At 36.9% G+C, this 16,709-nt stretch overlaps 1 protein-coding gene across 2 annotated transcripts in view; it reads right to left on the bottom strand.

Moving 5' to 3' along the window:
- Positions 1-6,248: 6,248 nt before the first annotated feature.
- The window catches only part of REL (REL proto-oncogene, NF-kB subunit), a 33,211-nt gene continuing 22,750 nt past the window's right edge, over positions 6,249-16,709 (bottom strand). Inside the window, exons 5-10 of one of the 2 annotated variants that reach the window (XM_011234709.3) lie at positions 13,342-13,482; positions 12,094-12,198; positions 11,106-11,318; positions 10,479-10,547; positions 10,282-10,350; positions 6,249-8,881 (exon numbers count right to left, since the gene is read on the bottom strand). In XM_011234709.3, the coding sequence (XP_011233011.3) occupies positions 8,091-8,881; positions 10,282-10,350; positions 10,479-10,547; positions 11,106-11,318; positions 12,094-12,198; positions 13,342-13,482 (1,388 nt within the window). In that variant the 3' untranslated portion in view covers positions 6,249-8,090. Of the gene's footprint in view, positions 8,882-10,281; positions 10,354-10,478; positions 10,548-11,105; positions 11,319-12,093; positions 12,199-13,341; positions 13,483-16,709 lie in introns of both variants that reach the window. The other variant, XM_011234710.3, reaches the window with a different exon arrangement.

Here is a 16,709-nt window from a genome sequence, read left to right as displayed (position 1 = left end):
CATAGCGGAGGAGCCTGATGTGGGGCTCAATCCCATAACGCTGGGATCACGCCCTGAGCCGAAGGCAGACGCTTAACCGCTGTGCCACCCAGGCGCCCCTGATGACTGAATTTTAATCAGTTAATGAAGTTTGTGTCTGCCAAGCTCCTCTACTTTTATAGTTACTCTTTTTTTCCCTTTAGTTAATAAGTAAGTATCTTGTAAGGAGACCATCAAACGTTCAACCACTAGTTTTAGCATTTACTGAAGATTTGTCAAAAACTGATCTAATTCCACCACTCCATTTACATTTATTGGTTAGCATTGCACCGAAAGGTAGAACTTTCCCTTCTTGTGGATTCATGGCTTCCTATTTTGTTCAATAGGTTATAATTTGTTCCTAACAAATGCAAATGCATATGCGTGTGCATGCGCGCACACACACACAGAGTTTATCTACGTATATTGAAAATTGGGAGTTGTATACCAGTTCTTCCAATTCCAACCTTATTCTAGTTTTCTCCCTTTTTTTAATTTGTAATACATTTCTCTGACAGGAATCTGGCTCCCATTAGCCTTAATATATTTACTTGATAGATCAGTCCCCCTCATAAATAACCAGTCTCCTATTGCTGCATCCTTATTCCAGATCCCTGAGAGTCCCCTCCCTACCACCCTCCAATGTTCTCCTCAGGCTTCACCCTGTAGTCCCACACTGGGCCACCACCTTTGCCCCCCTGTCGCTGTACCTACCTGTACCTTGCTTAGAATAAGCCAATGACATTTGTCCTGAATTATACAGGAAGGGAGAGAGGCAGGAAATAAATCAGGAAGGCAGAAAATGAAAATCTTTTAAAAATGCATTTTAGTACTCTACAAAAATTATCATTTTAAAGGATAGTTACATAGGCAGGTATATTCAGCTATAGCTTTCCATAAAAATGCCTAATGTTTCTAAGCAACCAAGCTACCTTTCCCAAGGAGGATGCTATAAATAACAAAATCTCACTGATACTTTTAAAGTCAAATCACAACAAAATTTTAAGAATTTTAGAGTTTTTCCATTTATTATATTACCACAAAAAATCACTGTATACAAAGATATTACAAAGGTAATAAAATATTCTGTACAACAAAAGGGATTTTGTCACTTTACAAATGATTGCATCTTTTCAACACATTTAACATTAAATAATTTGAGAACTTTAAAAAAATTTTCAGTACCTCTAAATTTGTTCCAGTTACCCAGAAGCATATAAGAATCCTTAGCACAATAAAAAAACAGGATAGTGCCATTCTGTAGGGTTCTGAATTCATCAGTTAGCAGTATTTTTCAGTACATTCTTTTAAAATATAAGTCATCTCTAAAGGGTTCATCTGGTCTGAACCATGACCTCAATGAAGTCTCCTGAGAGACTTCTATACAGAGATCTCCAAATACTCCATCTTACCTATTTCTTACTACATTTTAGGCAAAGCTATGCTATTTTGATTAGAAACTAAAGGAGAAAAATAGGTAAGATGTTTACTTTTATCGAAAAATTTTCGGCTCAGGTCATGATCTCAGGGTCCTGAGATCAAGCCCTACAGGGAGCTCCCCACTGGGCGAGGAGCCTGCTTAAGATGCTCTCTCGCTCTCTCTCTCTTAAAAAAAAGGGGGGGTGCCTGGGTGGTTCAGCCATTAAGCGTCTGCCTTCCACTCAGGTAATCATCCTGGGGTCCTGGGATCAAGCCCCACATCAGGCTCCCTGCTCGGCAGGAAGCCTGCTTCTCCCTCTCATACTCTCCATGCTTGTGTTCCCTCTCTCTCTGTCTCCCCCATCAAATAAATAAATAAAATCTAAAAAAAAAAACTTTATTTACTTTGCTGATAGCGATTTATTGAAGCACCATTATTTACTAATTTTTGTATATTACTACTCACACATAGGTGTTTAGAAAATTTTTAAATTCTTTATGGGGCGCCTGGGTGGTACAGCGGTTAAGCATCTGCCTTCGGCTCAGGGCGTGATCCCGGCGTTATGGGATCAAGCCCCACATCAGGCTCCTCCGCTATGAGCCTGCTTCTTCCTCTCCCACTCCCCCTGCTTGTGTTCCCTCTCTCGCTGGCTGTCTCTATCTCTGTCAAATAAATAATTAAAAAAATCTTTAAAAAAAAAAAAAAAAAGAAAATTTTTAAATTCTTTAAATTTTTGAAAGCCCAATAGTAAACTGAAGTTGTGGAAACAAGTGATAAATGATAAATGATAAATTCTACACTCGTTAAATAGGTCATTACTAGCAGGTGGTATTTTTTCCTAAAGCCATAGACATTTAGAATAGAAAAATATTTAGCAAATCTTTAGAAGAAATAATTGCTTAAAAGTTATGTGTTTTGTTTATTAGTGATGGTAGTAGGGACACGATGGGGGTCTTTTGATCTCTACTTTTGTATGCATGAAAAAAATTATAATTACTTTTGAGATTCAGTCTTATCCACCGATTTTAAGTTTGTGCTTTAAACTCTACTACTATGTATTAGTTAAAATATTAATTTGACTGAGTCTTAGACAAAGGCATAAAACTGGATATAGACAAACCGTACATTTATCTCTGATTAGTTGCCCACTCCTGAGCTTATACTGTTAAATAGAATGATATTTTTTATTCTATGTGATATAAAAAACATCCTAATTTTGCCCTTTCACACTCAACCCCTGAAAACTAAACATCAGAAATCTTTCAGTGGCAACTTCATTAGCTATGATGAGGTTCACCTTTAGGAAGACAGTCATATAACTCCTAATTCATACTCAACTTTGGCAAAGAAATTAAGGGTCCTAGAACTTCAGAACGGAAGTCATTAAATGACCTTATCTTTGCTATATAATAGAAACTGGTTCTGAAAAGAGTAAGGCCAAAAGAAGGGCCTCCAGGTCTGGGCAAAACAGACAGCCACTCTAAAGAGAAACCAATCTCAGGGTGCTTACTAAAGAATCCAATCCATAGTGATTTTTCTCACTCTACCATGTATTAGAAGGAGTTTCTGGGCTTAGAGATTAATCAGGGCCACAGGATACACACAGATATTTACTAATATTTGATTAGCACTATACTATTTACAGTTTCTTAGGCATTATTTTATTTAACACAACACATCTTGTGAGGTAGGTAAGCAGGATATTATCTGCATTTTATATCTGAAGAGAGGCCCACAAAAGGTGTGATTTGTTAGATATTACATAATGAGTATGTGGTAAAGCTGAAGATTCAAACCCAGATGCTCTGACAAAAAAAAAAATTCCTATTCTTGGGCACCTGAGTGGCTCAGTTGGTTGAGTATCTGCCTTTGGCTCAGGTCATGATCTCAGGGTTCTGAGATTGAGCCCCACGTAGGGCTCCCTGCTCACCAGGAAGCCTGCTTATCCCTCTCCCTGCCTGCCACTTCCCCAGTTTGTGCTCTCTCTCTCTCTGCCAAATAAATAAAATCTTTTAAAAAATCCCTATTCTTTCCATTTCTCCATGCTATTTAACATTACATGGCAATTTCTTTAATCCCCTAATATATCAATGTATGATATAACAAATTATTTGGTACTACTGGGCAGCCTGGATCACCAATTCCAAGTCTCTCTTAACATGGACAGTCTTGTTTTTCTTCTGAAACATTAGTTAAAAACTGACAACCCAGCTGTTAGAGAAACCCAGTTACCAATTTAAAAGACCATTATGATAATAGGTTCCGATGACAGAAATCAGAATAGTGGTTTTGAGGAGTATGTAGACTGGCAAGGGCATGAAGAACAGAGGCAGAATGGATAACATGGTAAAGGCATGGAGGTCTGGCAGCCTGAGAGATTTTTCAAGGAATGCCAGCTATGTAATAGGGTTTAAGGATAACATGCTATTATTTTTAACCACAGCATATAGAAGATTCTTGTTGGGGAAAGGAGTGAAGACCTATACTAAGAAAACACTAGGAATGAAGGAGGGATAAATGAAAACATTTTTATGAGGCAGAATTTAAAAGACTTGATAACTAAGTAGGAAGTGAGGGAGAAAAGGAATAAAACATGATTCCAAGGTTCCAATTAAATATCTTGGGTGGCAGAGTAAATGGTAATGCCATTAATGAAAGTACAGAATGCAAAATGTGGGGGGCAGTTTATAAAGGCATTTGGGTAGCGTGAGAGAAAGCTGAAACTGTGGGCACTGATGAGGTCACCCAGGGGAAAAAATAGCACCTAATGAGGGCTGGGGTTGAGATTCTGGAAAAAAAGTCAACCTCAGAGAGGAATCTTATCTACCACAGAAACCTCGGAGGAGTAGCCAAGAAGGGAGTAGCCAATAGGAAAAGAAGGTTATAGATAGGTCAGGCAGAGTAAGGACTGATGAAAAGACAGCGGATTTGACAAGGAGAGTGTCTCTGGTCATTTTTCCCAGAATATAATAAGAAAACAGTAAGAGAGGGCACCTGGGTGGCTCAGTCAGTTAAATGTCTGACTTTTGATTTTGGCTCATGATCTCGGGGTTATGACATGAACCCCTGGTAGGGCTCTGCACTGGGTGCGCAGTCTGCTTAACATTCTCTCTCTCCCTCTCTCTGCCCTTCCCCCCACCCTTGAGAGTATACCCGCCTAACTGCCCCCCCACCTCTCTCTCAAAAAGAAAAAAAGAAAGACAGAAAGAAGAAAGAAAGAAAGAAAGAAAGAAAGAAAGAAAGAAAGAAAGAAAGAAAAAGAAAAGACAAGAAAGAAGAAAAACAGTAGGAGGTGAAAGATTAATAAGCCAAAGAATGACTGGGAGCTAAGGAAATCGAAGCTGAAAGCATTTCCTGAGTCTGGATATGAAGGAAAGAGCGTGAAGGTAGTAGGAAAGATTTTTGTTTCCTTTCTTTTAAGGCTAGAGAAGATGTTTACCACAGTTACACAAAGAAAACCACCACTAAATAGTGATGTGAGGATACAGAAACAAGATGGGAGAGACAGCAGGGTCCAGGGTACAAGTAGAGTGCAGAAAGGCAAAGGGGCACTTTTTTTCTCGGAAACTAAGTGTGAAAACATAAATACATTTAGAGATAGATGAGAAGCAGTTTGCCAAATTCTTTATATATTATAAAATAAATTCTATGATCAGTAAGTAGCACCTGAAAAATGAAAAAAATCCATTGGAAATACTCTAAATACCTAAATTCAGCTTACATGGCGGGGAGGAGTGGACAAAACAACAACCCTGCAAGATAAGTCAATTGCTTATTTAATGAACAAAAATCCAGTTAGCTACTCTTAACAATCTGTGGTTAAGCTGGCCAGTGCTAATAAATACAAAATTATATGATTCTGTATTTTTTTTTAAAAAGCTCACCACTATCTAGAGATATCCAGGGTTCATTTATACTTAGAACAGAAAAGAAATGATACCTTCCAAGTTTTTACTTCTCTCTGGTAAGTTCTTCTAAAGTATGTTATATGCTTATGGTTTTTAAAATTATGTAACAAATGTTTCATTTTTAAATCATAATTTCTGAGAAATATTAATGGTACTTTGTGTCTTTAATCTTTTTCTTCTGCTTCGTAGACTATCTTAACCCCAAGTCTTATCTTGATCTCCTTCCCATTTCCCAGTATCATTCAACTCAGAATTTTTATTTACATGACATTCATGCATTTCCATTTTGATTTTCCAGTAAACTTACTGGTTTGGTTGGACACTGTGTAAATGAAATGACACACTGTTTCTAGCTTAGAACATGCTCAACATTTATGGTAGGTCCTAGGTGTAAAATGGAGTAAGTCTTCAATAAGTCAGTTACTTAGCATCATGACAATTCCATCACAACTAAAATTACTGCCTAAATTATACCATCATTTTGCCTCTGGGATTACTTTGCTTTCAAACAGTTTGGATTACTACCATTATTAATCCTTGACCTGAAGGTGCATGATTCTGACATAAACCCAATGTCACATTAAACAGAATTATAAAAATTATAAACATCTAATAATTAAAGCTGTTCTTTCTTTCAAAAAACTCTATTAGTAGTACTTTAAACATTCAATAAATATTTACTGAGTGCTTAATATGAGGCAGACCCTGTTCTACCAACTGGAGATTCAACAAACAAAACACAAAAATTTTTACCCTTGTGGAGCTTACATTCCAGTACAGGGAAAAAAATAAAAATAAAAAATAAATGCTTGGGGCGCCTGGGTGGCACAGCGGTTAAGCGTCTGCCTTCGGCTCAGGGCGTGATCCCGGCGTTCCGAGATCGAGCCCCACGTCAGGCTCCTCTGCTGAGAGCCTGCTTCTTCCTCTCCCACTCCCCCTGCTTGTGTTCCCTCTCTCACTGACTGTCTCTATCTCTGTCAAATAAATCAATAAAATCTTTAAAAAAAAAAAATAAATAAATGCTTATTAGCAAAGGTCAGATCCTGGTAAGCACTATGGACCAATATAAAGGAGAGGGGACATGGAGCGCTGATGTGTATAGACTCGAGGAAGGCCTTGATCGGTATCAGCTGAATGAATCTGAAGGATGTTAAGAAGTGAGCTATGCATCTGCGAGAACAGTCAAGGCAGAGAGGACACCAAGTACAAAGAGTTTCTGAGGCACAAGTATACCTGGTGTTTTTGAAGACAGGCTATGAGGGCAGAGTGCCTGGAGCTGAATGAGAAGAAAACAGTAAGACATGAGATAGACGGAGTATAAGCTTGCCACTTTTAAGAACTTTGGTCTTTACTCTGACTGGGAATGGGGAGCCACGGGACAGTTTTGAGCAGGTGAATGATACAATTTGACTTGTTTTAAAAATAATCATTCTGGCTACTTTGGGGAGAAGAGACTATGGGGCACAAGGATGTAAGAGCATCTTTCGAGGCTACAGCTTCAATCTAGGCAAGAGATGATATAACCGTGGCTCAGAAGAGGAAGCTAATAGTAGAGGTCAAAAGAAGTGGTGAGCTTTGGATATACTTTGAAGGCAAGGCCTACCAGATTTGCTGATGGATTGGACTTGGGAGCGAAAGAAAAGAATCAAGGATGACTCCATGGTTTTGGACCTGAGCAACAACTGAAGCATAGCACTGCTATTTACTAAGTTGGGGAAGACTGAAGGAGAAGCAAACTGGGAGAGAAGATCAAGAACTCAGTTTTGGATATGTTGAGTCTGAGCTGGATTTTTGTTCGTTAATGAGGTTTCTCAGTAGAGATGTCAAACAAGTAGTTTTACATACACGACTAAGGTCCAAGTATGGAGGTCAGAGGGTAGGTCTAAGCTAGGGATAAAATTTACAAAGAGAAAGCATGAAATTGGATGAGATCACAATGACTGAGGAAACACAAGAAAGAAAAGAGATCTAAGGAAACTTCTTCACCTTAAAGACATGAGTGTAAACCTAAAATCACAAGCAATTTTAAAGGTAGGGATTTAAATGGTCCAAAATGTAGAGAACTTCCCCTACCGTGAAAGCTCACTTCCACTCTCTTCTGTCCAAGTTAAATTTTTTTTTAAAGACTTTATTTATTTATTTGAGAGAGAGAGCACTCCTGCACATGAGCGAGGGTGGGGAAGGGAGAGGAGTCGAATGGGGGCTGGATCCCAGGGTCCTCGGGATCATAACCTGAGCCAAAGGCAGACATTTCACCGACTGAGCGACCCAGGCACCCCCTGCCAAGTTAGATTCTTAAAGATTTTAAAGATTTTTGACTTACATATAAATCTAAGAAACTCCAAGCAGCCTCAGAAAACCCCTTAGGGGTCACCTTGGCCTATGGGTCTCAAAAATAATAAGAAATCATTTTTCTAATGACACAGTCATTACAGGTTTTACCTTAAATTTGCTTAAAAGCAAATATCAGTTAATTCATTTAACTAAGAATACATTAATACAATATAAAAGAAGTATAAAAAAGTATATTTGGAAGAACTGGAGCCTTGCTCTCATTTTCTCCTCATTCTTTACTGGGAAAATGGGGTAGGACTCTAAAGACAGAATTCCCACCATACACAGTATCAGGTCACATGTTTCAAAAAGAAGAAACAGTAACATCCTTTTAAATTTCTATTTCAGAATTTTCCTTTTATGATACTTTCCAACTTTGTATTCAATATACCCAAACAAGCATTTAAGTTTTACAAGTTACCCTGAAAAAATTCAAATGCAAATGAGTCGCTTAATTGCTCATTCTGCATAGTGCCAATACTAGAATACTGACTATGAACAAAGCCATGACTGTTTGGATTAGTACCGTTTGATGGTCCTGACTCATTTATCATACTGTTATCTGTACAGTTGAAGTCAGATCTCTCAAATGCCTCTGGCTGGGGAACAAAAGCAGCCGTACTGGAACTGGTGCCTGCTGGCATGCTGGGAGAGGACATCTGATGGAGCTGTCTCAAGTCTCTTGGGTCTAACACTGAATTACAGGAGGGGTTTTCGAGATTCATGCTCACAAGTCTCGGATTATCAGTCTCCCTCATGCTGTCATTACTAGGTGTTATCATATTCATAGGGCAATTCGGCAGCATGTTGCCATCAGAAATACCATATAAATCAGCTGGTGACATGGATGGTGCTTCCATTCTGCCTATGTCATTAGCATTGTTATAAATACAAGCATTAGAGGCATTCAAATCACTCTCAAGAGGCATTTCCAGATATGGCGAGATACCTTGTGGATTAGAGGAAAGTGTCCCTGTTGAAAAACCACTCAGTGGATTTGTACTGACTGCACGCGAGGTGGGGTGGGGCCCTGAAGACCAGCTTGAAGAAGGCTGAGACACCATTGAAGGTATGGGTGAAGTATGATGTGACAGTGCATTTGAGATGGACACAGGCGAGGAATAGTAGGAATCTGCTTGACTTGAAACACCTGAAGTCCTGGGCATTTCTGTCAAAACTGTACCATGAGAAAAGTTTGATTCTGTGGGGAGGAAAATGTACTTTTACAAACTGAAATAAAAGTATAAAAAACATTATCTCTAAATTAAACTTGCACAAACACACCAATAGAGAAAATTTTCAAGCAAACTGATGTAACATTTTAGATAAAAATATAAAACAGCACTAAAATTATTGTAAGAGTCCAAAGCTAAATTCTTTAACGCTTACTGTTTTATGAATACCTATAAAATAATTTTGGTAAATTATTTTGGCATAGATAGCTTCATTCCAGTTAAATACGAAAATTTAGCTTCTGAGGCCCTATAAAGTGAAAAATAAATCAGAATTTCAGAGAGGCCTGGCTGATTCAGTTGGTAGAGCATACAAATCTTGATCTCAGGGTCATGAGTTTGAGCCCCAAGTTGGGCATAGAGATTACTTAAAAAATAAGGCATTAAAAAAAAAAAATCAGAATTTCAGTTAGTGGAAATCTAAGTAGCCCAAATCATTTCATATTCACTACTTTTAGGAGAAAATGGAGGAGTGGAGGAAATGCTCATTAGGGATGATTGAAAAATACACATAACTTGCTAAGATATATTAAGATATAACTCTTGGGGTGCCCGGGTGGCTCAGCTGGTTAAGTGTCTGACTCTTGGTTGCAGTTCAGGTCATGATTTTGGGGTTGTGAGACTGAGCCCCAAGTCAGGTTCCCCGCTGGGCATGGAGCCTGCTTAAAGATTCTCTCTCTCCCTCCGCCCCTCCCCTCTCCCTGGATTTCTCTCCCCACCTCTCAAAAAAAAAAAGAAAAAAGATATAATTCTAAGGTACTACAGAATTCCCAGTCAGAAAAAAATTAAGGATTCTGTACTTATTTATACAGTATATGACTGCTGTACATAGTAAACCAAGAAAAAGCAGATTTAAGGCAATAAAGGCTTCTGGTTAAATAACCCTGGTTCAATGATTTGAACCAGAGGTTCAAAAAAATTTTTTCCGTAAAGGGCCAAATATTTTACGCTCTGTGGGCCATACAGCCTCTGATGAAACTACACAATTCTGCCACTATAGTGCAAGAAAAGCAGCCATAGACAATATGGAATCAAATGAGCATGGCTGTGTTCCAAGAAAGCTTTATTTTTAAACAGGCGACTGGCCAGATCTAAACCATTTCTTCCATGACACACTGTAATTAAATAAAATCACCACCATATGAACAAATGTAATTTCTCAAACAATAAATCCCAAAAACATAATCATAGTTTCCAATAGGACCTTAAGAAGCAGAGATCAATTCATTTAATATTCAAAGCATGAAAAAATCTGTGGGAATGGAAAATAGCAAAGAAGCAGTTTTCATTCTTAAGAATGGAATTCCAATATACTGGGCAAAGCACTGGTCTTTTGACCTTAAGAAATACTCTATAGGGGATAAAATACCTTTTTTGATGAATCTTCCTTCTCCAGTTGATACTAGGGTACCAGGTCTAGGTCTTTCAGGAAAATTAACTGCTGTGATAAAGTTTTTCCGTTATTAAATGCAATTTAAAAAAGAACATCAGTTAAAATTTGAAAAACTGAATAAAGCAAAAAGCCCAAAATCTATTTAAATACAAATCAATCCAAAATACTCTTACCACAATCTTGCCACAGTTTCTGGAAAAGTAGAGTTGTTTTTTGTTTCTTTGCTTTATTGCCGTAAGTATCTGTTTAAAAAGAAACCAGGGAAGCATGTGAATCATCATAGATTTATGCTGCTTCTCCTTTAACAAATAGGTGTTTTATTCCCATAAGTTGCTTTAAACAAATGTATATAATATGGATTTAGTAAGTGTTGCAGAATGTGTCCCAAGTCAGCAGCAAAAGGTACAATACTCATCTTGTTTTCTTTTAACACCTATAAGTCAACAATGTCAACTAATGCAATAAGGGCAGATAAAGACCAAACCAAAATAGAGACCACTCTGAGTGGTAAGCTTTCCATCTATAAAAAGGGCAAAATAAAGACAAAAACAGAACCTCAAATATATAATAAATTTTGATAAACAGTTCAGATACTCCTAAATTATTCTAGATTCCCTTCCAAAGAAAGAGATGCAAAGAGCAGAGAGATCAACTGATTAAAAAATCAACTGAAAACTTTTAGGAAATAAAATGTAAATTATGAATAAACCTAACTGTATCCAAATGTATCTTACAAGGAAATGTTATTAGGAGAACTAACATTAATAAATATATGAAACACAACCACCAAGAAGTCATACCTTTTTCATCTGGCAGATATCTAAAATCCATAGATTCACTAACTTCCTGGTCAGAAGGTCTCCGCAACTGCATTTTTACTGTTACTGGTTCTGTTATCGCTCTGCAATATGGTGGAGTCTTAAAAACAATGGCTACTTGGCGGTGTACATCGGCTTGTGAAAAGATACCTTTTGCTTCCCAATCGTTCAACACAAACCGAACTTCTATGTCATCTAGTGAACACAAAAGGAAAGGAATAGCAATGGAAAACAAAATCCATCTATTAATCTAAACTATAGATGGTCCCCAACTGATGATGGTTCAACTTAACAATTTTTTTTTTAAAAGATTTTATTTATTTATTCGACAGAGATAGAGACAGACAGCGAGAGAGGGAACACAAGCAGGGGGAGTGGGAGAGGAAGAAGCAGGCTCATAGCAGAGGAGCCTGATGTGGGGCTTGATCCCGTAACGCCGGGATCACGCCCTGAGCGGAAGGCAGACGCTTAACCGCTGTGCCACCCAGGCGCCCCTCAACTTAACAATTTTTTGACTTTATGATGGTGTGAAAGTGATATGCATTTAGTAAAAAGCGTACTTCAGATTTTGATCTTTTCCCAGCCTAGTGATAGGAAGTATGACACTCCGGAGATGCTGGGCAGTGGCAACAAGCCCCGTCAGCTACGTGATCAGGAGGGTAAACAACTGATACACTCACAACTGTTCGGATTTTCACTTTCAGTACAGTTTTCAATAAATAACATGAGATGTGCAATATTTTATTAAATAAATTGTGTTAGATCGTTTCGCCCAACTGCAGGCTAACTTAAGTGTTCCAGGCATGTTTAAGGTATACTAAGCTCAACTATGGTGTTTGGTAGGTTAGGTGTATTAACTGCCTTTTCCATTTAAGATTATTTTCAAATTACAGTGCATTTATCATGGTATAACCCCACTGTAAGCCAAGGAAGATCTGTATATTCTAAATTCAATGAAACAAATAAATACCTTTCTGAACTTTATCACACAGTAGAAATATTTCATCGCCGCCTCTGACACTTCCACAGTTCTTGTTTACACGACAAATCCTTAATTCTGCAGTATTAGGAGCACCTAAATATAAAGGATTGTTTTAATGGGTTTCTGCCTTAGTAATATTCCTATTCCTTTTTGATGGTGAGAATTCTAGGAAAACAATTTACAGGACAGATAAAGGCTTTAGTGTATACATAAATTAAGGACACTAAGTACATTAATCATCCACACCAGTCCTTTTCCTTTCTAACTACACTGCCCAACCCGGTTTACAGCCTTGTGACTTCATCTCTCAGCAATAACAGATCCTCTAGTTAAATCTCTCTGTTCCTAAATTCTGATTCTTTCAATTCATCCATACACTGTCACCAGATTAATCTCTTAAATCATGACTATGAGCCTACAGCAATGCAATTTCGTGCTTCCTATTATTAGGATTATAATTTTAGTAACTCTCCCTGGTAATTCAAAGTTGTCCATGATGAAGATACTCTGATCTACCTTTATAGGCCTATGTCCTATATGTCCTATGCTTCTATATGCAAAACAGGCAGTCATATACCATGAATGGATGCATATATTAGAGCAAATACACACACATGTGCACGCAAAAACTTCAAGGACAATTCATAATCTTTTAAAGCTACAAATATCCATATCCTTTGATCTAGCATTTGCCAACATATCTACTTCTGTAAAATTATGCTAAAAACACATTTGCACAAAATATGTACAAAGAGGATATTTACTGAAGTACAAATTGTTAGAGAAAAAAATCGAGAGGGAAACAAACCAAATGTCTTGTAATAGGGTAATGATTTAATAAAATTGTGATACAGCCATATAAGGAAATATGCAGCAACTGAAGAGAGAATAAGATACCTGAAAGGGAAAAAGGCTTAAGATATATTGCTAAGAGAAAAAAAAGTTTTTTTAAATGATCTGTGATGACTTTTTTGTAAGTTGCCAAAAAGTATATTGTATGAATGATAGTGATGATGTGTTTTTATGTATGAAGAAACTGGTGAAATATGTACCTGGGGATAGTGATTATCTTTGGAGGAGGAGATCAGAGAAGATTATTGTTCTTGTTATTTCAGTAATGCTTGAATTTTTCTTATAATGAACATACTCTTTCTCTAACTGCCAAAACACTTTAAAAAAATTAAACTAAAAAAACCATAAGCTAATGCTACAAATATAAGAAAGTAAAGTACTTACGGTTGTCATAAATTGGGTTAGAGACAACAGGAGGTAGAGCCGTTGTCAAATTACCATGTTCATCGGGGAGGAAAACTTGAAAACATAATCTCACCACATTGAGGTCGCAATCTTCAATATCAAGCAGTTGCTGTTCAGGGACTAAATAGTACATTTTTTTTTAAGAATGTAAAATCGTCACATAGAACTAAAATCCTGCTAGGTCCTCCTCCCTGCCCGACATATCCAATAACCCTAAGTAGCACCAGTCTATGCTAACAAAATAGAATAGTATACAATCTCAAAAATGCCTTTTATCATTATCATATGTAGTCACTAACAGTATTCATGAAGTTATGTGCATGGTCAGGAAGTAACTAACCTAAATCATCTGAAATTTAGAGCAGAACCCCAAATTGATATTAATAACCAAATTTTTACAAAAATGGTTGCAGGCTATACAAAACAGAGAAGAGGGAAAATATAAATCTATATAAAAGAGAATATAGATCTGTATAAGAATTACTATCATCCCTATTTTATAGATGAGGAACGAATTTTAAAGAGATGAAATTACTTCTCCAAAGTTCCACAGTTTAGGAAGTGGTAGAGAAGGAGTTCATACTAAGAAGTCATTGAATCCTGAACCTATGCTCTTGAAAACTGAAGTCTATGAGAAAATTTTACATATGTTTTGCATAAAAGTGGCATACATAGAAATACCTATTAAAATTCAGAACAATATCTTAGGGATTAAATATCAAGAAGACAATAGAAGATATAAGGTAGCTAGCTAGTTTCCATAAAAAGTTTTATATGCAAATTAGGTTTGCTTTAAAAGACAAAAAAATACTATAGCAGGAAAAATCTGCAGTTCTGAAAAAATGTAAAAACCTTTATGACAGAATATAATGTAATGACAGTTTTTAAATTAATATCTGAAAAGAAATCAGGTTCCAAAAGAAAATATTAACTGCCTTTTCAAATAATATAAGCTGTAGGAATACAGTTATGGTTATATGACCATAACATGGTCATATTTTTTTTTAAAAGCACAATTACGTGAAAATTTTTATTTTTTTTTATTTTTCAGAAAGTATTAAAATTTGAAATACTAAATTTGAAAGTTAAAACTCAAATTCTTGGGGCGCCTGGGTGGCACAGCGGTTAAGCATCTGCCTTCGGCTCAGGGTGTGATCCTGGCGTTGTGGGATCGAGCCCCACATCAGGCTCCTCCGCTATGAACCTGCTTCTTCCTCTCCCACTCCTCCTGCTTGTGTTCCCTCTCTCGCTGGCTGTCTCTATCTCTGTCGAATAAATAAATAAAATCTTTAAAAAAAAACCCTCAAATTCTTAAGTCTTACAGGCATAACTAATAAAATGACAATACATTTTGATTTTGACTTTTTATTTAAACTATGCTCACAGTCTCAGTAGCTATCACGACATTTAAAATATTCCCATTAGGGGCATCTGGGTGGTTCAGTTGGTTAAGCATCTGCCTTCGGCTCAGGTCAGATCCTGGAGTCCTGGGATCTGGTCCCACATTGGGTTCCCTGCTTGGCAGGGAGCCTTCTTCTCCCTCTACCTGCCACTCCCCCTGTTTGTGTTCTCTCTCTCTCTCTCTGTCAAATAAGTAAATAAAATCTTCAAAAAAAAAATATTCCCATTAGTGTTCTTAAGCCAAGCATTTAAAGGCGTCTACAAGAACTTATCTGTACAACTAGAAGGTCAAAATATACACTTGTGATGCAAGTGTTCATATCATAACATAATATGACATAACAGGTGTGGCTGAAAGGGGCTTAATACAAATAACAGAAGACACTCCTTTCAATTTTTTTGCTGTTATCACTTAGCAAGGGTTTTAGGAGCTCTTTGCCAAGAATGGGGGTGAAGACCAAATATATATTTATTATAAATCACAATATCACAAAAGCCCAGAGAGGTTAAGTTCAGCATAAGAGGCCTCTTTTTTTCCAGATAGAGCCTGCCAATTTTCTAAGAGGTGGCTAAGAAAATGAGAAGTTGAGATAAATTCTCAATAGCCTATAGAGGAAACATAAAGGAGTTCAGGTTCTACCAAGGATGGAAGATCTGATAAATGCCAAATACTCTGGTTGGGGCCCTGAAGGAGCTGTACCTTAGGATTTAAGAATGAACTGGAAAGATAGCAGATCTCACAGAGATCAAGTCTGGCTTCAAATTATCTAAATCATTCACTGATTTGAGGCGATCTGAGATTGGTGCTGACTAGCCACCAATACAAGTCAATCTCCTGAAGACAGATAACAATATCCTAGGCCTAAAATCTTTATAATTTTTCGTAAACAATGACTGGTATTCTATTTTAAATAACCAGGCAAATGAGGAGACAAAATAGAGGGTTTTTTTTGGTTTGTTTTTTTTTTTTAAGAAAAGAAAAACAACTATAGAAAGAGACCAGGGATGCCTGGGTAGCTCAGTTGTTAAGTGACTGACTCTTGATTTCAGCTCAGGTCATGATCTGAGGGTTGTGAGACCGAGCCTCGCGTCATGCTCTGGTGCTGGGCATGAAGCCTGCTTAAGATTCTCTCTCTTCCTCTCCTTTCGCCCACCCCCGAAAAAAGAAAAAGACCACAAAGGATTCAAATAATGAAGTCTGCAGACACTTGACTTAAAATATATATTCGAGGAGTTAAAAGACAATATTGAGTTTAGTAGAGAACTTGAAACTATTAGGAAAGGAACCAAAGAAATTCTACAACTGAAAAATACAATAAACTGAAATTAAGAATATCATCAAATTTAGCAACTGTTTTTATAAAACTTTATTTTGTATATTGTCTTTCTATATGCCAAGGACTAAAATCTGTTTACCAATATTTTCTACCAAGAGTCTTTGAAATGTTGATTTACATTTAAATCTTTATTTCATTTTCAGCTGATTTTTGTATATAACAAGAGGTAGAAAAATCCAACTTAAGTCTTGTATTTTCTTAAGTGTCTTTCTGGGCTCACAATTATACTTCACTGGCCAATCTGTCTATTGTTACTCCAATACGACAGCCTTAATTAATACTTCTTCATAATAAACCCTAATATCTGATAAAGTCAGTTTCTCAGCTGTTTCTTTTCTATAAAGTATGCTCCTTCTCCTGTTCAGAATAATTTTATCATATTTAATGAAAAATCTCAAGAGTTTGGACTTGCATTGAGTCTGTATATCAATTTGGGGGAAAATGCCATCTTTATAATACTGACATTAGTGAACATGACATGTATCTCCTTCACTTTAGGTGTTCTCTATCATCTCATAATGAAATTTTATAATTTTCCTTAAAGAAATCTTGATCACCATTTCTTAGATTTGTCGCCATGTACTTTATATTTTCTGACAATATTTTCTT

The sequence above is a fragment of the Ailuropoda melanoleuca genome, chromosome 4 (genome assembly GCF_002007445.2).
Source record: "Ailuropoda melanoleuca isolate Jingjing chromosome 4, ASM200744v2, whole genome shotgun sequence".
In the NCBI taxonomy this organism is placed as follows: domain Eukaryota; kingdom Metazoa; phylum Chordata; class Mammalia; order Carnivora; family Ursidae; genus Ailuropoda; species Ailuropoda melanoleuca.
This window is presented reverse-complemented; position numbering and strand designations above follow the sequence as displayed.